This window comes from Doryrhamphus excisus, linkage group LG2, assembly GCF_037039965.1.
Source record: "Doryrhamphus excisus strain RoL-2023G ecotype Guam linkage group LG2, RoL_Dexc_Guam_v1.1, whole genome shotgun sequence".
Taxonomy (NCBI): Eukaryota; Metazoa; Chordata; class Actinopteri; order Syngnathiformes; family Syngnathidae; genus Doryrhamphus; species Doryrhamphus excisus.
In genome coordinates, this window is record NC_136358.1 from 21,909,488 (window position 1) to 21,932,406 (window position 22,919).

The following is a 22,919-nucleotide window of genomic DNA, read 5'->3' on the forward strand; positions in this document are numbered from 1 at the left end:
TAGCAGTTTATTTGTTACAACTGCACAATTCCCTTTCCAAAGACATTGTGAGGAATACAATGAACTATGTATCAATTAGAAAGACATGTTTATTTTTAACACGCAGACGCTAACGTAAATAAATTCCTGCTATTCATATTCATGCTAACTTGGGATTGTTACTGTCGGGGGTATTAATGATTATTAATCCACATTTCTAGTGGTTGAGCCATGTATAATCAAATAACGTCACTTTATAAAAGTAACACCTGTAAATAGTGCAGATAATGCCCTTCTGGAGAAGAGCAGGCGATTGAAAGACAGTTGTTAGTACAAAGTTAGTAAACACAATAACATTTACCAACATGACAAAGGAGTAAATGATCCTCAGATATCAAGATTGACCTCTCCAAACCAAATAGTAAGCTAGGAAATAGAAACTTCCCTTTTCAGAAGCAACAAAAACAACCCAGACCCGAGTAAAAGTTGGTAATAAATATAGATATCTTTAATTTCATTAGTTCCACAATGCCACAAGTTATAAATAGCACACAAAGTCCAATCGGAACAAACCCAAACCTCTTTAGAGCTCTTGTAGACACTTTGAATAGCAAAAATACACCGTTTTATGATACACGGTTTTAAAAAAATGTTTTTCAAGAAGTGGTATTAGGTGCTGCTATGTTAACATGGGAGTTAGTGGCGAAAATATTCTAAAAATAACCAGATAACTTTGTCGTGAGATACATTAGCTCACAATGCTAATTTGGTAGGAAAACATTTCCAAAAAGTGTGATCTTTACAACAAATAAAAACATAAAAGCAGGCCGCATCCAAGCATCATGCTACATGGCTAAAAACAACAGAACATTATACGACCGTTAAACATTTGTAGGAGTGCATAGACCGTTTTTTTTCATGCGCAAAGAATGGGTCGTTCTACTGGTCCAAATTGTACAAAAGACAAAGAATCAGTAGACTTCCCTCACAACAGCAGCAGAAGAAGAAGAAGAAGCAGCTCCATGAAATAATGAAGCAAGTCACCTGAGTCATTCAAACACTCTCTGCAAAACAGTCATGCATATATTCAGAAGACAAACAGTCCAATAATACTTGGTTGCCTTACCATGAACTTCCTGCTGCTGCTTATGTGTCAGCTTCATTCCAATCATAGTGTTTAACACCATTGCACACACACCTAATACTTAAAGGCCACCTCGTAGTGCAGGAACACACCCTGCCTCGTATTTACATTAATAACAAATAAAAATGTGCTTTAAAAGTCCACGTCTCACGCCCACATTATGAATTGGTGGCATACAAAACCAGGGGGCTGGGACGAGTGTTGTCGTGCGTGTACGCTGAAGTAAGAATAGGAAGGCCGAGGACATTCGGAAAAGAGACAGAGCCGAAAAAGTGTAGGGCTCACTACCTCGAAGGCACATGTTGGCGCTCAGCAAGCTGGGAAGTGAGGTAGTCTGGATGAAGGTTGGCAGGAGGGGTCATCACAAACTACATAAGTATTACTTATGAATGTTGCAGAAGCACAACTTCTAAACCATTGCTGACGCCTAGTGGTCAGTTTGGTACACTGCACATACGTGATGATGTGGGTTTGTGTGGAGATTGGGAAGACGTGGGGGGGGGGTCGTCTCAGCAGCAGCGCATGCGAGGAGGGGGCAACACTGGAGGCACTTCTGGTTCGGGTTGAAGAGAAAGGACGCTGCCGGAAAGCTCCTTGTTGGTAACCTCCAGCGGCATCTGGAGGGTAAAATGCCACAACACTTAGTCCAGCAGCTTTACATTAACATAGAGAAAGATAGAAAGGCACACACAAGAATGTAGAATGCAGACCTCAGCATAGAGACAAAATATATAAACAAGGCCTCAACTAATTTTCTTCATTTATATTGTTGGAACCCCTGACGTGCAAATCAAGAGTATATAGTAAAATATTTTGGGGAAAGAATGCAAATTCCAGGGTGCCTCTCGTCTGAAGTCAAGCTGAGGTAGGCTCCAGCATACAACCCTACTGAGGATCAGCGGCATAGAAAATAGACGGATGGAAGTTCCATTAGCATGGATATACATATGTCCTGACAGTTTTAGCTGAAGTCCAAATTGTACAACTTTAAAAACACCATAGTTGTCGGTAAACAACTGGTACCCTCTGCTGGTCATTGCCAAGTAGTTCAGTCTACTGATGCCTGCGTTATGGGCTCCACACAAGGGAGGAAGCACTGGTTCATCTCCAGTACAAGCAAGATTCAGTACTAGCAAAAGTACTCGATAAACACCGCCCGCTTTTTCTCCTATTAACGAGTTCGATACCCTCATATTCTCTACAAATCTGACAGCTAATCAAAAGCGCGTCGCTCACCTCCCATGTACAGGGTTTGCTACAAGTTGGCGAGGAGTACTACTCAAACCTGACGCTTTTAAGAGGCAGGGTTATAAAAGTGTACGTGGTTTAAATTCAACCAGCATATACTGTAAATATCCAACCCTTTGTATCGAGTTGTGCATGCCTATAGAGCAGCTACACACAATAACCAGGACAGAAACTTTCCAGTTCTTCCAAAATCAGCAGCTATTCAGCTGCATTTCTTAGAATTTTGTGCTACCTACAAAAACGATGTGTTGGCCCGCCTCTGGGCACGCCCACTCCGCTGTGGTTGGTCACACTCCCAAGGGCACAGAAAGACTTCCAGTTTATGCTACTTACTTTATAAGAGTTGATACTAAACGTGATGTATCATTTTAAAATGTCAGCTTTTAAACATACAGCCATATGTGTTGGATCCCGAATCCGATCCAGAAGTAGAGACTGGACAGTCAGTTTCTCAAGAAAAGACGTTACATCAAGACGTCTCTCAATGGTGACTAGCTTTAGCATTTTAGTGTTCTGTTTTCTACAGTATCGGTAACATCTAATGTGGTCATTACACGGTTTTTGTGGGACTACCAGTTTAAAAAACTCTGATAGAGCCCCTAATTGTGATGGGAAAAGGCTATTAATAACCCCACTCCCTGTATGCACCTTCTATAATGCTATACAGACAAGCATTTAGTCTTATTCTAGCTACATTTATAGGTCAAAAAGTGGAAAAAGCATAATCCCCTTTAAGAATAACTTTTTATCCACTTCTTCGCTGGTTATCGCCAGTTTCATTTTTGTTAGTGTTCCCGTCCGTTTCTTCTGGTCAGCGAAGTAGCCATCAAAACCAGGCATCGAAATAAATAGCGTTTCAACAATCCCGGGAGAATCGGAATATTAGTCCCAGTTCCCATCCATGCTTGAGACTCGATGCCCAACCCTAGTGATGAGTTTCACCAATCGTGGTCGTTTCTCACCTCCCATGCGTGGAGCCCACTACACTGCATAAAGCTTTTAATACTGATGTTACAATGTGTGGATTCAGCATAACTTACCTCTTTTTAGTCAAGATCAACGTGTCAATTTGTCACTACAGCCACAAAGCTAATAATGCTTCACAATCAAATGTATTATTATAATCAGTATATAATCATTTTATAATAGTATAAAATAAAAAAGACAACAGTACCCACCTTGCTGAGGATGTCATCCACCAGCTTGAGGAAGATCTCATCCACGTTACAGTTATCCTTGGCGCTCGCCTCGCAGAAACGCATGCCGCTTATTCGAGAGGCAAACTGGGAAGCCCACCGAGAGAGTCTGATTAGCAAATTATTTGAACCAAGTATAAATTCTGCTGGTTGTGGTTGTTCATGGCTACATATTAAGTCTTACCCACATGTATTTACTTTTAGGATTAATCCAGGGTTACCCAGACATTATTTATAACTATAAAAGCAATCTTCACTCACTAAATGTACTGCAAAAAAATGTCAGTAAGGATAATTCATAATGCCACCTACAGAGAACATACTAAACTCCTTATTTCTAAAACCACAAATACTTAAACTTGCTGATATAGTTCATCTTCCAACAGCTAAAATAATGCATAAGGCTAAAAATAACCAATTAGCTAAAAATGTCATCCAATACTTCTCTACAAGAGAGGAGAAATATGATCTCAGGGAAGAAGTACATTTGAAACACTGCTAGGACTACGTTAAAAAAGCCATAGCATTTCAGTATGTGGAATCAAACTATGGAATGGATTGAGTAAGGACCTCAAACAATGCACAACGATGAGCCAATTCAAGAAACAATACAAGCAGTTGATGTTTGCTAAATACAAGGATGAAGAGTCTTGAACCAGTCATGATGTGCTATATATATCACTATATTGACACTTACTATGGTACCCATTATGGCATTGGATGCTCATATCACCTCCTACTTAAAAACAAACAAACAAACAATAAATAAATAAAATTAAAAATAAATTAAAAAACTTAAATGACATTAGAAAGGCAGGAAGTGTACAAATGTAACAGTTACCAATCGTAAAAGTACTACATGGAGGGGTAGGATTTAATAAGCTTTGCTTCTTCCTACTCCTTCTGGACATGTGGAACTATGAACTGATTATGAGATGCACTCAATTGTAATCTGATGCATGTTCAAATGAAATAAAACCAAGACCATTACCATTACCACATGTTTAGATTCACTTTCATGCATGAACACATTGAACTCTATGGGACTGTTTGTAAATGTGTCATTACAACTCTGTATAGTAGATGGCATCATAACTCCGCTTCATAACACACTTCATGCCCACTTGGTCAGCCAGAGAAGAAGAAGGAATGGCAGGAGGCATCAGCGACTTTGTCATTATATAAAAAAAAAAGTACTGGCAGTGCTTTTTTTTTTTGGTAAGCTGACGTTGTTTTAGCTGCATATTAGCCACACATTTGTATATGTCACAGAGTTCAAAGGTTGCAAAGGTTAAAAAAAAATAAACTATAAGCAGACTCACCTTTTCTCCGAGCTGTCTTGAGATGACGCGATCGCTCTCACAGTCCAGCTTGTTCCCCACTAGGAGGAGCTCTGCCTCCTCAGATGCATACTGACATAAAAAAATGGCTGGTGATCCAACTCATAAAACTAACATAACGTAGTTAAGTATATGTTCACCTTGTCAATCATCTTCATCCACTTGGGAAGGTCGTCAAAGGTCTCCTGCTTGGTGATGTCGTACACCAGCACGATTCCCTTCGCCCCTCGATAGTAGGCCGATGTGATGCTGTTGAAGCGCTCCTGGCCAGCCGTATCCCTGTCACGTGAGGGCAGACACGGAGACACGGTTACAGTGTAGTTGGTTCGAGTCGACATGCCTCCAAAGAGCACAATTTTGAGAGTTTTTGTCCTGGAAAGAGTGACTCTCGACGGCCTACATCTCGGACACTACACTCGGTTCAGTCTGCTTGTATATGTATACAAGTATACAGTATATACTCTATATTTATATAGTGTTGGACCACGTTGAAAGTTAAGTCCAGGGTTAGGGTTTCACTGGTCATCAAACTTCGTCTTCTGTTATATTTGGTTGGTGGTTGGCCACCAGCTCAGGGGAATCACCGCTACCTACTGGCGGCCATTTGACCCCACCCAAAACTGATAAAAACTTGTAAATGTTAGGAAAAACATGTTAATGAGTTGTTGCCACTCAGAGTCCTTAGAACGGATAATACTGTTTTTAACTAGTTTTCAATTCACTATTTTTTGTAATAAACAGTAATAAATCAAAATACAAAAAAATTATTTTTTTTTTATTATGTGATGCACTCAATTGTAATCTGATGCATGTTCAAATTAAATTAAACCATTACCATTACAGTCCCATCTTTTGCAAAATAATGACAACATTATGAATGAGAGGTTGAGTCAGGATGTACCGATATAACGCCCAGCCCCAGGCACTCTGGAAAAAGTGTGCAGACGCCTAAAATAAGGCTCTGCTCTGCAGCATCTTCTACAAAGGAGTGAGAAATAATAGCAAAGCAAAAACAAGGAATCTACTGCATGACAGTTTGATGAAACAGTTTGACGCACTGCAGTTATTGTCAACTGCAAGTATTGATTGTGACGCGTGGCTCCAACCTAAAGGCGTTGTGACGGGTGCTTCAAGTGTTACCATACCTGAAGTCACAGAGACAGATGTACATGATGACAGTGACGGAACCTGACGTGTGCTGTCCATCATGACGAAGAAAGCAAACACAGAAGGTGGGTGGGTGCAGAAGGAAACGTGTGGGGATGAAGTGGAGGGTGGTGTTAGTCGACAAGGAACGATGTGTTAGTGGCTGACGCCGCCAACGGCACTGAAGTGCGAGATAGGAGCAGCGTGACGTGACACACAGATGCAGAAGAGTGATGCAATGAAAAGAATAGATGGGACTTTTACTCACCATATCTGTAGACGGATCTTCTTCCCTCTCAGCTCCACTGTCTTGATTTTGAAGTCAACACCTGAAGTCAACATACAATATTCCTCAGTTTCTTTTCAACGCTTGGCATTATAACCTGTTTCACTGTTCCTTTGTGAGCGGCCAACTGTTTATTTTGATGACTGGTGTGTCACGGGAACGCCAGGACAGAAATAGACGGCTGGCAGGCAGCTGCCAGCATGATGGGAGACTGTTTTGGTTTAGACACTATTTGAACTGTTTTCACTCAAAACAAGCAAGAAAAGCTAAGTGTGACAACAAGAGACCTTTTAAAACAAGACATGTCCTTCATGATGTGTGTGAGTCACCTTAACATTATATTTTCTCGATTCACAGGGCACTGAAATGACACTCACTAAACACAAACAAATGTCTGCAAACATTTCACAAAAACAGGACTCTGATGTCAAAACCTTGAACGCCACTCATGCACCCTTTCTGCAAAAGACTGAACACATTTTTTTGCTCATTTCAACACACTTTTCACTCATAGGACACATTGTTCAAAACTGAACACTAGAAGGCAAAATTGAGAGACTGTTCCAACTGTCACAACGGCTGAAAACACCTGTACCAATGAACTGCACACTATAAAACCTGCTGAGAAACAGCACCAAAATGTAACACAACATAGTGTTACATGCTAGGTATAGGGGTTCGTTTCTATCTTGTTATGTGAAATCCATGCACACAGGAAGGACGTTGTAGTAATGTATTAAAAGACCAAAATACAGCAGAATACTGTAAGTATTACATGTTATTGTGAATTTGAATGAAGTTTTTATTGTTTTGTTTTTATTGTGTTACCTTAACATTTGTTATATTTTGTTGCACTTACCACATTTCCAAAACATAATATACAATTTCATTTAAACTTAATCTCTGTTTGCCTGCTTCATTCACACCATTTGATAGCGCCTTCACTTCTCTACTCCTAATATTAAAAAGAAGTGAGAGCAGGTTTTATATGGGAAAATAGTCCCATTGTCCCCATTGCTTTAAAGACAAAAGCTGTGATCGACCCACGGACCCTGGCAAGTACAACCGTACTGCAAAATATAGAAGTTGAGCTGTGAACACGTGTTTTTAAAAGTAAACAGTAGCCTTTTACATTGTTGTGATAATCAACAAAGTCAAGAGTCGTGTATAAGCCTCACACTGCACCGTGAATTCGAACCAAAAGTTTCCACTTTTCCTCACCTACTGTGGACTTGCAGGCCTCACAAAAGGTGTCGTCGGTGTACCGCTCCATTAAGCTGGTTTTACCCACACCGCGAGAGCCGATAATGATGATTTGAAGCTTAAAGTCAGCGGGCCTGGGCGGCATCTTCCTGCGGCGCGACTGAGCTCCCAGAGCGGGCGAAGAGTTCGCGGAGCTGCCGCCGCCGGCCCTCCGCGGGAAGTCGTTTCGCGGCTCCATTAGCGGCTCCACATATGTCATTCAACGTTAACGAATAAAATTTACTTGTTTGCTTCTAATGCGCTCATGTAAAGTTTTCTTCACTCTCCTTGGAAGTTAAAGTTTGCTCGGGGTTAGGATTGTTGTCGAGCCATCAGACATCAAGTTCCAGGTTGCAGCAACGTCATTTGCTTTGATCGAAGAAAACCATTTCCTGTTCCGCCATGTTGGAAGGGTATTTACGGTAAGCCGCAGGGGACAAAATAAACATTTTATTTTTTAAAAAAAGTTATACTATTTAGTTATTTATTACGTTTTCATACTTTGTTCATTTGCCAGCACTTTTCTCAGCAACAATACATATTTTGTGTATTTACACGACTTAATATGTTTATTTAATCACATATATAACTGTCATAAAACAATGTAAAGGCCTCATCTCCTTCAAGGCCACATAATTGCCTGTTTGGAATATACTGTGCAACACAGAAAGGTCTAAAAAATTAACTTTAATGATCCTGATGGCCTCCAACAAAAAACAAAAATCCAGAGAAGTCCTCTTCATTCTTTTGGACCACCCTGTGTGTTCCCCTGATCTAAATCCAACTGAGAAAACTTGGGGATGGATGGCAAGGGAAGTTTGCAAAAATGGGCATCACTTCCAGAGAGTGGTTGCCCTACATGACGCCATCTTCACCTTGATGAAAATCCCCACTAGCCGTGTCCCGGAAACACTGGCATCAAATCATATTCCCCCGTGAACAAGCAGCTATTTATTACTGACTCGAACATTTGACGTGTTGCTCAAAAAACAAGATTTTTGAAAAGCAACATTAGCGACCTCTGGTGGAAGAGTGAAGTACATGCAAACCAACCAACATTTTTTGGTGGTTATTATATATACATGTTGGGGCCAAAATAAAGCAATGACAGTCACGGGTCCGTTTCGAATCGTCAATGCGTGATCCGGACGCATGGCGCTTCATTTTGAGCAGTTTAATCCAGGAAGTCTGCTGATTTTACTATCTCTGCGCAGCGGTCATTTTTGTCCCTTGGCGGCACCCGTGGGTTGCGACAGGAGGTGACGTCACAACTGTGCAAATCCAAACATCATCGACCAGCCAGTGGAGCGTCCACTTTCCTCCTAAAGCAGCAACCCCGGTCCTTCACACAACCTTTGGATTCTAATGCCAGCATGGCTGCTCAGAAAATAAACGAAGCCCACGAACACATAGCCAAAGCCGAGAAATGGTAAGTGTCAGGACACATATTTGCCTCAGTTTAAAGACGCCAGCTAGCTTGAGCTAAAAGGCCATTGTCATGGCTTTATGCGACACTCTGGTGGGCATTAAATTAACGAATACGTCTTTATTGATTTTGCTACTTGGCAATTCACCACAGACGTCTTTCGTTATTATAGCTTAAAAACAAGCCTGACAAAGTGGAAGCCGGATTTTGACAGCGCTGCCTCGGAATACGCCAAAGCAGGTGAACACAGAATTCATTTTTGATTCTTTCGGCTTTAATACCGTTTATTATTTATTATCCAGCTGTGTGCTTCAAGAACGCCAAGCAGTACGAGCAAGCCAAGGATGCTTACCTGAAGGAGGCAGAATATCACACGGAAAACAAAACGTATCCTTCATCAGCCATCTCCTTCTTCAGTAATCTCCATTAATAATTTCCCATTCTTTGTTTGGGTTCGTTCCTTAACTTCCCTGCAGGCTTTTCCACGCTGCCAAGTAAGTGTCTGCTTCTAAAAGCTCATTACCATACATGCGGGGGCATTTTTTCCACTTTGGCCTTTCTCTTCCTTAGGGCTATTGAGCAAGCAGGCATGATGATGAAGGTGAGGTGTTCAGCATCGAACTTGTGCAGCAGCCAGGGTGACGTCTGCTGTTTGCATCCCAACAACAGGAGCAGAAGAAGATGCCGGAGGCCATACAGTACATTGAGAAGGCGTGCATGATGTACATGGAGAACGGGACACCCGACACCGCCGCCATGGCTCTGGACCGTGCCGGAAAGTCAGTATTGCGTAATAATAAATGTCCTGTATAGTAGTATTTTATAACAATAGTGTGTTTGCCTTGAGTTAACAGTCTGTTAACTCCAGGAAGTGCTATTGTGTAATTTATGTCATACATCACATACTGTAAATGGAAGTGTTTTAAAGCTTAATCCCTACAGTGTTGCCATGGTCGCTGTCAGCGAGTAACGTGTGGTTCTTTTTGAACAGCCGCATCCATGTTGGTATTCAAGGAGAAGTTGTAATAACTCTACATTTGATCAAACTTACAAATGAAAACACACAGATGTTCAGTCTTGTCCGCACCCTTCATCATCAAGTGTTTATTATCTATTTACACTCCGCTGAGCGCAACACACCTGAAACATTCATTCATTGTCTACCGCTTATCCTCATGGGGGTCGCGGGTGGTGCTGGAGCCTATCCCAGCTGTCTTCAGGCGAGAGGCGGGGTACATCCTGGACTGGTGGCCAGCCAATCACAGGGCACATATAGACAAACAACCATTCACACTCACATTCATACCTATGGACAATTTGGAGTGGCCAATTAACCTAGCATGTTTTTGGAATGTGGGAGGAAACCGGAGTATCCGGAGAAAACCCACACACAGGGTGGAATTTAATTTGGGTCTCCTAGCTGTGAGGCTTGGGTGCTAACCAGTATCCACCGTGCAGACCACACCTGAAACATTTAAGAAGCAAATCCAAGGAGAACGGTGACTGACGTCCCATAACCCTTTTGAAAAATCAAATATGCGCATATTCTGGTTTTAAAAAACCCAAATATTACCCTTGGGTTACTCCTTTTCTAACTTGAGTATTGGGTCATGTATACGCCTATTAGGATATCCCCATCGAAAGGACTATTGATTTGTGTTCCATGTTCCATTTGAAAGGAATCTTGGGTCTTTTGACAGGAAGTATTGAATTTGAACTACCGGTCCCAGGTTGTTGATTGTACGCCTTGTTGGTGTTTTCGTAGACAGGAAGAAGCGGAAATGACGACGTTCTCAGTGCGTCGCTATTTTGTTTCCAGTTACCATGTATACAGGAATAACCCTGTTTGTCTCAGGCGTGTCAACGGGTTATTCCGAATGTTTCAGAAAGCGGAATATTGACTGTAACATGTAAACGTAGTGATTGTTTACCTTTGGGTACGATCTCTGCAGCAGAGGATGCCACCACTTCCTGTCAGCCAAAGATGTTGTTTTGCTCCAAGATCCATACAATCCTTCGTGAAGTCTCATTTCCATGTTGACAAAGCGGCGTGCTTATACAGCGGACAGGCTCATCTAGCTGGCGGTGGGTCAGAGGTCGTAATCAGTGTCCTTTGATACGTTAATGTTGTCTGCATCTTTCTGGTTGTGTGCTACAGACTGATTGAGCCGCTGAACCTGGAGAAAGCCGTGGATCTGTATCAGAAAGCTGCTGGCGTTTTTGAGGTAACAGCGAGCCTCCAAGTCTGCTTGATTGTTTTGGGGCTCATCTTGATGGACGTTTGTTTGCCGTTTAGAATGAGGACCGTTTGCGTCAGGCTGTGGAGCTGCTGGGAAAAGCCTCCCGGCTGCTGGTGAGGTTAAAAAGGTAAAGGGAATAAAGTAGAGGTTAAGTAACTAAGTTGTTAAGTAACTGTGTGTGTGTGTGTGTGTGTGTGTGAGCAGGCTGGATGAGGCGGCGGTTGCTCTCCAGAAAGAGAAGAACATGTACAAGGAGATTGAGAACTTTCCAATGTGCTTCAAGGTGAGATTTTGACTCAAAGTAAGTGGAATATTATTTGTTTTTTAAATATCTGGGACATCTGGCATCACAACCACGACAGGACTCAGGGAAAAAAACACAAAAAATACAAATCAAATCACATTTAAAGATGATTTATTTGGATTTACAGTTTTTAGGAAATAATAGAAATTAAAAATGAGTTCCAGAGTCATCCTAAAGCTTTTAATAATTTTATGGAAATGGAAAAACAACATACTATTTAATTACAAATTTTATTTTAATATATGTTGTAATCCCTTGTTTATCATGGTTAATTGATTCTAGAAACTCTATAGAGTTTCCGCAAAGTAGGATTCCTCATTTACAAACTGAATAATTTAGTAATTCGAACATAGAAAACTGACTTTATGAATACGCTTATCATTGGCGGAGCCCTACAGTCACCTTTACACTCTTGATGAACTCCATTTTGCACTGTTGGGTCTTAAAGGAGACCTATTATGCCCATTTTCAGCCCTTTCTATTGAGTTGTGGGCTCCTGTAGAGCAGCTACACACAATAACCAAGCTTTCTGGGTCTTCCAGAATATACACCTATTCCAACTGTATTATTTCCAAAATGGCATGTTTGTAATTTATTCCACCCATGGCTAGCCTCCAGGCAGACACGCGTTGCTGGGATTGGTCCCACTCTCAAACGCTCCCGAGGACTTCCGGACTACTGCTGAAGCTCACGTTCTAATTTTGTGGGTATAGGAGTTGATGAAAATGTATAAATCCATTGGAGAGATAGTTGGGAGTGGTTAGGAGCTAGCTTGAACTGGGTGGAGACCCCTGCCTGACTTGCCGTGTATGAACTCAAAAGAGTAGTAACATACGTAGGTCCACGTTTCCTGAATGCAGACAATCTTGACATGACATCGGTAGTCGAAATCTGGTTAATACACGTTTTTTACGGGACTACAAAAAAACAAAAAACTTGGGTCGATCCACCGATTGTGGTGGGAAAAGGCTATCTGAAACTCTGGCATGGTTTAACACAGGGGTGGGCAAACTACGGCCTGGGGGCCACATCCAGCCCGCTAAGTGTTCAAATACGGCCCGCCCATTCTTTCCAAAGTATTTCATAGAAACTTAACATACAACCTGGCAACATGGCTTGAGCCCACCATTTGATGGTTGAAGTAGCTGTTTTATCAATTTGGTTATTTAATGTGGTCTGCTGTTTACAAAGTGCTCCTGAAAGAAGGGACACAAGCACTTTTACAGATACAATAATTCCAGGTGGACTGTTAGAATTATACGTGTAAAATATATAGTCTGGCCCCCCCATCAATTTTGTTAAATCAATGCGGCCTGTGAATCAAAAGGTTTGCCATTCTAACTACATTTATGGGTCAGAAAAGTAGAAAAAGCATCATAGGTCCCCTTTACGGAGGTTCTAAGTCGAGCTTCAAAATGCAAAAAGAAGAAATGGGAGTGAGTAAGTTGCGCCTGGTTGTCGGAGGTAACACCAAGTGTTCATGTTTGTGTAGAAAACCACAGCTCAGGTGCTGATTCACCTCCACAGAGGCGACTACGTGGCGGCTGACAAGTGTGTCAGGGAGAGTTACAGGTTGGTGAGACGTTAAAATGCCATCATTGGACCTCTGCTCCGTGTTTAACCATTTCACCTTCTGCCAGCCTGCCGGGCTATAGCGGCAGCGAGGACTGCGTCGCCATGGAGACGCTGCTGCAGGGCTATGACGAGCAGGATGAAGATCAGGTGTACCGCGTGTGCAACTCGCCACTGCTCAAGTACATGGACAACGATGTGAGTATTTTGTCATTTTGTTTACATATTTGTCATCCTTAAATGTTTCCGAGAATCACATTTTATTAATATTAATCAACGACAACACGACTGAACAAAAAATGCTGTTTTTGATGGAAACTTATTATTAAAAGGAGAAAAAAAGTGATTGCCCCACGGTTGCTCCCCATCAGAAGAAAAGTACTCGAGACCTATCAGTGCGGAAATGTTTAAAGCCATTTCTAAAGCATTGGGACTCCAGCAAACCACAGTGAGAGCCATTATCCACAAAAATCGCAAAAACTACCAACGTTACATGGTTTGATATCCATGCTGTGATCATGCATTAACACGTACACCGGTGATAACGTGTAATAGTTGAATTTCTTATTATGAATAAATTCAGATAAATGTCCAAATGCTGTGAAAATAAATATTTATGTCACGGTAAAATCTAACTGTTGCTTTTGTGTGGCAGTACGCCAAACTGGCCATCTCTCTGAGGGTTCCTGGGGGTGGGGGCAAGAAGAAGAAGGCTGCTGCGGCTCCACCAGGTGGTGCTGGCGGGGCGCCTGCTGCTGCAGACGATGACGATGAGTACGAGGGGGGGCTTTGTTAGCTACCTTGTGCGCCCCCTCCACTCCTCCTCCTTCCGTCATGATAAAAACCTAAATCTGTGTATAAAAATAGACAAAGCTTATAAGAAGCTTATTTACTGTAAAAAAGAAGTAATCATTTGTTGTAGGTGTTGCAGGTAAATCAGTTGTAAAGTTTTCATTTGGGGTACGAATGTGTATCATTTCTGGTGACTTGTGTTTACATTTTTTATTTGTGTGTCTAAAAATGAATTGAAAACAATCAGTATCTAGTGATTGATTGATTGATTGATTGAATCAGTATTAGGACAGAGATGAGATGCATTCAATGCATGATTTGACGAGCTGGACAAGACGTGTCGTCCAGCATTAATGAAAATAAAAGAAGACCTGAGCTTGTAGACATGATTAGTAGACTTACTTCCTGGGTGTCGACCTCCTGTTAGATGGTGGAAGATGTGTTGACTGCTCTTCAAAGCAACACAGCTGGAAAGGTTCATTAAAGAGTTTGTCCTCTCACCCAAATATATCTTGTTGACCCCCCCCCCCCCAAAAAAGGTATATCTGATGTATATGTTTGCACATCAATAATAAATACTTTCAATGTGTGGGATTTATTTTACTCTAGTCTTAAAGGCTGAAAAGCCAATTTACTGTTTGTTTTCCTTTTTAACCCATTTGACTTCGACTAGCATTATTTTAACATTACTGACAGTTTTTTTTAGCCAAAACATGAAAGGGGGAGATAGTCATACATTGTTTGCTAGGGTTAATTGATAAATTGAATATTTTATAAATACACTTCCTAACAAGTCCTCTAGGCATAAAAGTGGAAATCTACCCTGTTTAAAAACATTTTTTCCATTCCATACCAAACCCAGACTTCTCGGTCCCTAGCCACCTCCTCCAGCTTCACCGGGAGGACACCAAGGTGTTCCTAGGCCAGCTGTGAGACATAATCCCTCCAGCGTGTCCTAGGTGCCCCGGGGCCTTCTCCTAGCCGGGCTAGATGCCCCTCACCCTCTCTCTTAGGGCGAGTCTAGCTACCCCACAGAGGAAACTCATTTAGCCACTTGTATACGCAATCTCAATACAGGGCCGGTACAGTGACACCACGCTGATTCGACCATCAACCTCATGGTCCTACTTTCCCTCACTTGTAAACAAGACCCCGAGATACTTAAACTCCAGAAAATCCAAAGAAATACAGCTGAATAGGTGTAGATTCTGGAAGAACTAGAAAGCTTTCTGTGTGGGTTATTGTGTGTAGCTGCTCTATAGGAGTCCACAACTTCATACAAAAGGCAGAAAAATTAGCATTTAAGAATGCTGGCCTTTGCTGGCCGTGTGAGTGGGGTTAAGCTTAAGTACAGCAACACCAGCATTTAGAACTTGTTGTGGAGAGTCAAGCTGTGTGACAATCATTTTCTACCACAGAGGGCGTGCTGGAGCCTATCCCAGCTGTCTTCGGGCGAGAGGCGGGGTACACCCTGGACTGGTGGGCAGCCAATCACAGGGCACATATAGACAAACAACCATTCACATTCACATTCATACCTATGGACAATTTGGAGTCGCCAATTAATTAATTAATCAATTAATTAACCTAGCATGTTTTTGAAATGTGGGAGGAGTACCCGGGAAAAAACCCACGCATGCACAGGGAGAACATGCAAACTCCACACAAAGATGGCCGAGTGTGGAATTAAACTCGGGTCTCCTAGCTGTGAGGCCTGCGTGCTAACCACTCGACTACTGTGTATTTTTGAAGACTGGGACTTATCACATTGTGGAATGCTGGGAATGACGGCAAACACAAACCAAATAAGGCAGCGTTCCATTCGTTTTATTCATCTTGCCCGCCATGATAGCCTTAACACTTTTGACCTCCATGTCTTCCCAATAATCTTATCAATAAGTATTAGTAATAATGAAGCGTTTCTCTCATGCTACAATGTGATCTAATGCATAGTCGGAACCATTCAGCCCTTTTTTCCCTTCAGGTTCACCTGTTCCACGCACATTGCCCCGATTGGGAAACTCCAAGATGATTGGCCAGGTGAAGGCACGGGAAGTTTGTCTCGTTTCATGGCATGCCGTTTCATCAAGAGTCCTTGTGAGATTCTGGTCCTCACCCCGTGCGGTGATGTCATACAAGGAATACGGCACGTGTGACAAGAGCACTTCCTGAGAAAGTGAAGACACCAAAGAAGCCGTGACGAGTGACAAGTGGCTCTCCCAAATGAAACCAAAAAGAATTCCCTGTCCCGTCTTGCAAGCGTTCCAGTTGGAGAAGACATTTGTGCTTTAAAAAGGTGGGAATCTCTTTGGATGTCCTTCTTGTCCACGTAGAAAAACACAGCAGACCGTTGCGCAGGAAATGAGCTGTACAAAAGCATCATCTTCATGTTAGGAAAAGTCTTTCATCCAGCACCAGCAGATTTGTGCTCCACGTGGGTGACAAAAAAACGGCGCTGTGACACGCCCCCACATGTTCAATTAACAAAAAAGGTCCTCGCTTCACTGGGTCTTCTCCCGTGTCCACTTGATCATGGTCTCCGGCGAGCGGTACAGGAAGATGAGCTTGGCGTACATGTCCTCCTCCAGGTCCAGCTCGCCCGTCTCCCGCACCAGGAAGATGTCTGTGCACAGCTTGAGGATGCGGTCCACGTTGGGTAGCTCCTCGAACATGATGGTGTGGGAGATGCCGCTGAAGAACTCGCGCACAAACTTGCCGATGACCAGGACCACCGAGGCGTACAGGCCCATGATGCTGGACGGGAGGGACGGGGGAGGGGGGCAGGAAGTCAGTTCTTTATAATGATATCACTGCTACCTGTATTTCCGCTTTGCATCTAAAACAACACCGCCATTATCACCATTATAGCAACATTTTTGCAGCGGTGCGGCTAACTAATGGCTAACTAATGTTCGAATCTCATAACATCTCCTTTACTTCACAACGACTACTAATTGTTTAAATCTTGTGCTGGTCTGGAGTCAGCGAGGGAACAAAAGCCAACCACGAATCATAAGTGAGATTGTCGACCAACTGGAAATAGCAGTAGGTCGTTATTCAATATAACAATCTGAGGCCATGTTCGAAACCGCATACTAACTCTACATACTTCCATACCCATACTATCCACACTCCATACCGCATACCCAATCCATCAGACAGTATGCAAAGCGTTTACACTACAGTGTACTACATGGTAACCCACAATGCATTGCGCTCCTACCCGGGGCAAAATCGACAGGCTCTACTTTAGCTCTAAACTCTTTAAATACATCACTTTGAGATTTTTTTTTTTAAATCAGGCGAGAAAGTGGCCATTTCAATCCCGAGTGTGCCATTTATTTGTTCAAATACCAACCGTTTACAATTTCGTTCGGACGAATTCGGCAAAATTTTATCTAGCTAGTGAGCAACGCACTTCTGGTTATTTTCACAAAATAAAACACCCCTTACTTTTCATTCATTCATTCATTTTCTACCGCTTATCCTCACGAGGGTCGCGGGGGTGCTGGAGCCTATCCCAGCTGTCTTATCCCAGCTATCCCAGCTGAGGCGGCATACACACTGGACTGGTGGCCAGCCAATCACAGGGCACATATAGCCGGCCATTATGACAATGTGAAAAAAAGTTTTTTTTGACATGTTTTGAATTTATTAAAAATAGAAAACAAAAAAATCACATTTACATAAGTATTCACAGCCTTTGCCATGAAGCTCAAAATTGAGCTCAGGTGTATCTTTTTTCCACTGATCATCCTTGAGATCTTTCTACAGCTTAATTGGAGTCCACCTGCAGTAAATTCAGTTGATTGGACATGATTTGGAAATATAATAACTGTCTATATAAGGTCCCACAGTTGACTGTGCATGTCAGAGCACAAACACCAAGCATGAAGTCAAAAGAACTGTCTGTAGACCTGCGAGACAGGATTGTCTTGAGGCGCAAATCTGGGGAAGGATACAGAAAAATTTCTGCTGCTTTGAAGGTCCCAATGAGCACAGTGGCCTCCATTATTGGTAAATGGAAGACGTTTGGAACCACCAGGACTCTTCCTAGAGCTGGCCGGCCTTCTAAACTGAGCGATCGGGGAAGAAGGGCCTTAGTCAGGGAGGTGACCAAGGCCCCGATGGTCACTCTGTCAGAGCTCCAGCGTTCCTCTGTGGAGAGAGGAGAGCCTTCCAGAAGGACAACCATCTCTGCAGCAATCCACCAATCAGGCCTGTATGGTAGAGTGGCCAGACGAAAGCCACTCCTTAGTAAAAGGAACATGGCAGCCCGTCTGGAATTTGCCAAAAAGCACCTGAATGACTCTCAGACCATGAGAAACAAAATTCTCTGGTCTGATGAGACAAAGATTGAACTCTTTGGTGTGAATGCCAGGCGCCATGTTTGGAGGAAACCAGGCACTGCTCATCACCAGGCCAATACCATCCCTACAGTGAAGCATGGTGGTGGCAGCATCATGCTGTGGGGATGTTTTTCAGCAGCAGGAACTGGCAGACTAGTCAGGATAGAAGGAAAATGAATGCAGCAATATATAGAGATATCCTGGATGAAAACCTGCTCCAGAGCGCTCTTGACCTCAGTAGACTGGTCATGTACCTTGACCATATAGACAGTAGACATTAGCACACAGCCAAGATCTCAAAAGATTGGCTTCAGAACCACTCCGTGAGTGTCCTGGAGTGGCCCAGCCAGAGTCCAGACTTGAATCCGATCGAACATCTCTGGAGAGATCTGAAAATGGCTGTGCACAGACGTCTCCCATCCAACCTGATGGAGCTTGAGACTTATTGCAAAGAAGAATGGGCAAAACTGCCTAAAGATAGGTGTGCTAAACTTGTGGGATCATATTCAAAAAGACTTGAGGCTGTAATTGCTGCCAAAGGTGGATCAACAAAGTATTAAGCAAAGGCTGTGAATACTTATGTAAATGTGATTTTTTTGTTTTCTATTTTTAATAAATTCAAAACATGTCAAAAAAACTTTTTTCACATTGTCATAATGGAGTATTTTGTGTAGAATTTTGAGGTAAGAGATTAATTTAATGCAGTTTGGAATGAGGCTGTAACATGACAAAATGTAGAAAAAGTGAGCATACTCAAAAATTGCATACTGCCAGTGTAGACACACTTAGTACGAGTAGCAGGTAAGTTTGCGGTTTCGAACACAGCCTGACTCAAGGTGTCAAAAAGCTAGGTAAGAAATATACAAGGCACATATACCGATACAAGTTTAAAATAAAAAACAAGTTTGTTTTAACTTAATCCCATTTCATTGGTTATTGTTAGCAGGGTGATGCAATGCTGCCTCTGTCCACCAGTGGGAGCCAGAGAAATAAAATAAAGAAATGGACCGTGAAGCAGCAGGATGACAAAGTTCTGACCTTTCCCAGAACTTGAGTACGACCTTTAGCATGCGGTAAGTTCGGCCATCTGCACGGCCAATGTTGGACGATGTTGCTTTGTACGTCTTACCCGTATCCCGCCAGGAAGCCCAGACTGGGTGGGCTGACTTGATCGCTGAACACGTACAACTCCAGACAGGCGTCGCAGCTCTGACTCTTCTTGTCGATGGGACCGTTTTCCGTCTGGTTGACGATCCACCACTCCTGCAGCTGCCGCTGTTCCGTCTGGACTTGCCTCAAGCTAAGGCTGATGTTCAACATCTTGTTGTCTGGCGGACGCACATACAACAGCCATTATATACTGGTACTGGTACTGGTACTGGTACTGGTACTGGTACCACTATTTACTTATGCTTGCTGAAGAAGACCCTTGTCTTTCATTTCTAAGATAAGGTGTCACCCACATGCTTTACAAATTGTCAATAAATACAAAAATCATTCAAAACAGCAGGAAGATGCTTTAACAAGACAGGATGTTGTGGAAGTACAATACTGGATACTGCATTCTTTATGTGTAAACTGAATATTAAATCTGTCAAATAAGTGTGAGAGGCAGGGATGTCCAAAGTACATTTGAGGGCTTTGTGGTACATATTTTGATTATTTTTTTAATTGCCCCTCAGCGCATTGTAAATTAATTAAACAAAAAACTAAAAAAACAGAAGAAATGATGAAAAAAGAGCAGTACTTTTAAAAGTTAAAATATTAGAATACTAGTGTTATAATATTTAAAAAAAAAGTTTGAATCTAATCATGAGAAAAAAATATATTTTTAGATTTTGTAAAAATTGTATTTATTAAAAGTTGGAATATTGAGAAATAAAAACATTACAGGCCGCACGGTGGTTGAGTGGCATGTAGTGGCATGTAGGCCACACAGTCATGAGATGGAGAAGACCTGGGTTTGATTCTCTGTTCTGGCATCTCTGTGTGGAGTTTGCATGTTCTCCCCGTGCATGCGTGGGTTTTCTCCGGGTACTCCGGTTTCCTCCCACATTCCAAAAACATGCTAGGTTAATTGGCCACTCCAAATTGTCCATAGGTATGAATGTGAGTGTGAATGGTTGTTTGTCTGTATGTGCCCTGTGATTGGCTGGCCAGCAGTCCAGGGTGTAGCTGGGGTAGGCTAGGCTGGGGTAGCATAAGCCCATAAGCCCTTCTTAGTGTACCTTTATGAAGCTGCTCCACAGGTTTAGCATCCGAGTCGCTGGGCGCTCTTATGTAACGAGGGAAGATGTTGCTGAGCGTCCTGCAGGTTCACGGGAGATAAGGACAAGCCGTCACTGTGAGTCTCTGTGCTCTAGATCTATAGCACCAGGACTGTTACGCTCACACGTGTGAATTACTGTTGGTTCCATTGAGCAGCAATATCAGCTTCTTCTTTGTGTCCTCGTCCAGCTTGGTCACATGTTTGCCGGATGCTACCTCAGCCTTGGCGCCCAGAGTGAGGTTTCTATAAAAAACAAAGAAAAAGAAAGAAAAGGCACTCCCACCTCATCCTCTCGTGTTTTCACCAGCAGGGAGGGAAAGAAAGCAGCTGGCGTACCGTTGCACGGACCAGGACACTGTGATGAGGAAGTCCTCGTCCATGTCCAGCATGTCAATGAGGGTGTTCCTGCTGGGAGGGCTGATGGTCCACAGGGAGTTGGAGCTGCCTTTGAGCTCGGCGATGATCAGGTCGCCTGGCGTATAGCCCTCCAGCCACTGCAGCGCCTCCTAGTGGTGCAAATAAGTCAGATGCAGTAACAAATGATTAGACAACTGGGGACCATTTTTTTAACTCTGAGCTCTAACTCTTTTTCGCCATTTATGAATAATGACTCTCACTGTGGTTTGCTGGAGCCGCATAGCTTTAGAAATGACTTTTTAACCTTTTCCGGACTGATAGATTACCAATCAATCAATTACCTTCTTTCTAGGAAGGCAATCACTTTTTCACACTATTTTTTCTTATTTTTATTTAAGCTTGATTTAAAAAAAATTTAAATGATGCAGGATTCAAAACAAATGCAAAAGAAAAATGCTGCAAATACCAAAAAAAAAAAAACAAAACACACAAAAAAGGGGAACTGCACGTTTTTTTTAATTTTACCCTTCATTCCCAATCCCAAAGTGAAACATGAACACATATTTATTTCCCTTTTCTGTGCATTATAACACAAGAAAACTAGTTAATATGAGCTAGCCTACAATGCTGTCATTGGGATACACCTATTTTGACTATGAAGCCCGGTAAAAAAAAAAAGTATAATTGTATCATTTGATAAACAGTACATGCTGTGATCATACATTAACACGTACACTGGCGATAGCATGTAATAGTTGCAGTATCTTGCCCTATTTTGATGATGATATCCTCGGCGCATTGACACGAACTAACACAACGCCTCGCTGACTGCTACTCTCAGCATCATTCACAGACAGAAGAGTGGATACCTAGCTTTAAATTTGGCTACAACGACTCAACAAGATGCTTGTTTTCCATTTTTTTTTACCTGAGGACTGGACCTGTGCTGGAAGACACAGCCACCCCAAGGAGAGCGGACATTGTAAGTGTTGTCGCTGCTGTTTTTGTTGTTGACAGAGCTAGCATAACTACCGTATTTTCTGGACTATAACACTATATAACACTTTTTTTCATAGGTTGGCTGTTCCTGCGACTTCAGACTCCAGAGTGACTTATAAATGAAAAAAGTGTTTATGTTCTGTGAGGGAGCTGCCAATCCTCCCTCACTGATCAGGTGTATGCCCCACCTACACACTGTCAGGTTTCTATTTGTGTATATAGTTGTATATAGTTTATAGTTTGTTATTTACATATATATTTACATATAATTCTGGTTAGTACTTTGATTATATTTGTTTGCTATTTAAGTTGTTTAATTGCCACTTTAGTTTTTCATTTACAAGTCATTGGTTTTGTTCCTAATTTCTCATCAGTTTCTCCTTTTTTTTGAGGTACAAACATGGAGGTGCGCCCATATGAGTGCAGGCCAGAGGCTGATTGCCTTGATTGGACCCTCCCAAGTGTCACCTGGAGGAGGGGGTGATTAACTGGGTGGTAGTTCGGTAATCTAAGTTGTTATGTGTAATAGAGTGCTTAAATGTATACAGGAAGTGAAACTTCAGTGGGGGACTATTTTGTAACCTAAAAGAAGGGTGCTATAAATGTAAATAGGGTACCTTTTAGACGTATTGCCTCACTCTCTCATTGGGAACTATGGTTGGCCCTTCACGGGTAGAAGGGGCGGGGTGAATTGTTTGGGAGAGGCCTGTTGTGTGTGCTGGGGGAAATACTGTTGCACGGTCTGGCGAAATAAACTTGAAGAGCTCTCAAGCCCGTGTCTGGTGTGCATTTCAGCTGCTATGGCTATCCCGGGCTAGTAAGAGGCCATTTTTTCCAAACTTAAAATCTTACATGTTCCATAAACACTGGACACCTTTTCTGTTCATGTTTATTTTTTGTGTAGCTGAATAACCATTGTGTTAGCATATCTTACACCTATTCAGCCTGTTCTCTATTCTTTTATTGTTAGAACTTGCCTTCCAAGAGGACGTAATGTCTGTTTTGGTCAAGTAGTTTGGAAAATAAATTG

The 22,919-nt window shown here is 42.3% G+C and overlaps 3 protein-coding genes across 5 annotated transcripts in view; 1 reads left to right on the forward strand and 2 right to left on the reverse strand.

The window, feature by feature from the left end:
- Positions 1 to 459: 459 nt before the first annotated feature.
- rab12 (RAB12, member RAS oncogene family) lies at positions 460 to 7,994 on the reverse strand. 2 transcript variants are annotated; one of them, XM_058060999.2, is made up of 7 exons: positions 7,561 to 7,650; positions 6,322 to 6,382; positions 6,053 to 6,234; positions 5,048 to 5,186; positions 4,890 to 4,979; positions 3,550 to 3,654; positions 460 to 1,740 (listed from the first exon to the last, which is right to left on the reverse strand). In XM_058060999.2, the coding sequence occupies exons 2-7, from the start codon at positions 6,322 to 6,324 to the stop codon at positions 1,633 to 1,635; spliced, it is 627 nt and encodes a 208-aa protein (XP_057916982.2). In that variant the 5' UTR covers positions 6,325 to 6,382; positions 7,561 to 7,650; the 3' UTR covers positions 460 to 1,632. The 2 variants fall into 2 exon arrangements, with proteins under 2 accessions (XP_057916982.2, XP_057916981.2); XM_058060998.2 differs by lacking the exon at positions 6,053 to 6,234 and having other exon boundaries at positions 7,561 to 7,994.
- Positions 7,995 to 8,831: 837 nt separating this feature from the next.
- Positions 8,832 to 14,502, forward strand: napgb (N-ethylmaleimide-sensitive factor attachment protein, gamma b). Its single transcript, XM_058060996.2, has 12 exons — positions 8,832 to 9,010; positions 9,180 to 9,247; positions 9,310 to 9,394; positions 9,484 to 9,501; positions 9,578 to 9,608; positions 9,677 to 9,786; positions 11,166 to 11,232; positions 11,304 to 11,374; positions 11,452 to 11,530; positions 13,044 to 13,123; positions 13,192 to 13,321; positions 13,779 to 14,502. Exons 1-12 carry the CDS (start codon positions 8,955 to 8,957, stop codon positions 13,917 to 13,919), a joined length of 936 nt encoding a protein of 311 aa, XP_057916979.2. The 5' UTR covers positions 8,832 to 8,954; the 3' UTR covers positions 13,920 to 14,502.
- Positions 14,503 to 15,636: 1,134 nt separating this feature from the next.
- The window catches only part of piezo2b (piezo-type mechanosensitive ion channel component 2b), a 71,809-nt gene continuing 64,526 nt past the window's right edge, over positions 15,637 to 22,919 (reverse strand). For both annotated transcript variants that reach the window (XM_058060995.2, XM_058060993.2), the window contains 5 exons: positions 20,870 to 21,039; positions 20,657 to 20,776; positions 20,493 to 20,572; positions 19,394 to 19,592; positions 15,637 to 16,669 (listed from right to left, as the gene is read on the reverse strand). In XM_058060995.2, the coding sequence (XP_057916978.2) occupies positions 16,417 to 16,669; positions 19,394 to 19,592; positions 20,493 to 20,572; positions 20,657 to 20,776; positions 20,870 to 21,039 (822 nt within the window). In that variant the 3' untranslated portion in view covers positions 15,637 to 16,416. The remainder of the gene's footprint in view (positions 16,670 to 19,393; positions 19,593 to 20,492; positions 20,573 to 20,656; positions 20,777 to 20,869; positions 21,040 to 22,919) is intronic.

Bases quoted from the DNA above. Each gene is read 5' to 3' on its own strand.
- rab12 (XM_058060998.2), bottom strand. From the start codon at position 7,801: ATGACATATGTGGAGCCGCTAATGGAGCCGCGAAACGACTTCCCGCGG. The intron at 5,187-6,321 runs GTGAGTAAAAGT...CTCACGTGACAG, and splicing joins AAGATCCGTCTACAGATATG to GGATACGGCTGGCCAGGAGC. The intron at 4,980-5,047 runs GTGAACATATAC...TTTTTATGTCAG, and splicing joins GGATGAAGATGATTGACAAG to TATGCATCTGAGGAGGCAGA.
- napgb (XM_058060996.2), top strand. From the start codon at position 8,955: ATGGCTGCTCAGAAAATAAACGAAGCCCACGAACACATAGCCAAAGCC. The intron at 9,787-11,165 runs GTCAGTATTGCG...TGTGTGCTACAG, and splicing joins GCTCTGGACCGTGCCGGAAA to ACTGATTGAGCCGCTGAACC. The intron at 13,322-13,778 runs GTGAGTATTTTG...TTTGTGTGGCAG, and splicing joins TCAAGTACATGGACAACGAT to TACGCCAAACTGGCCATCTC.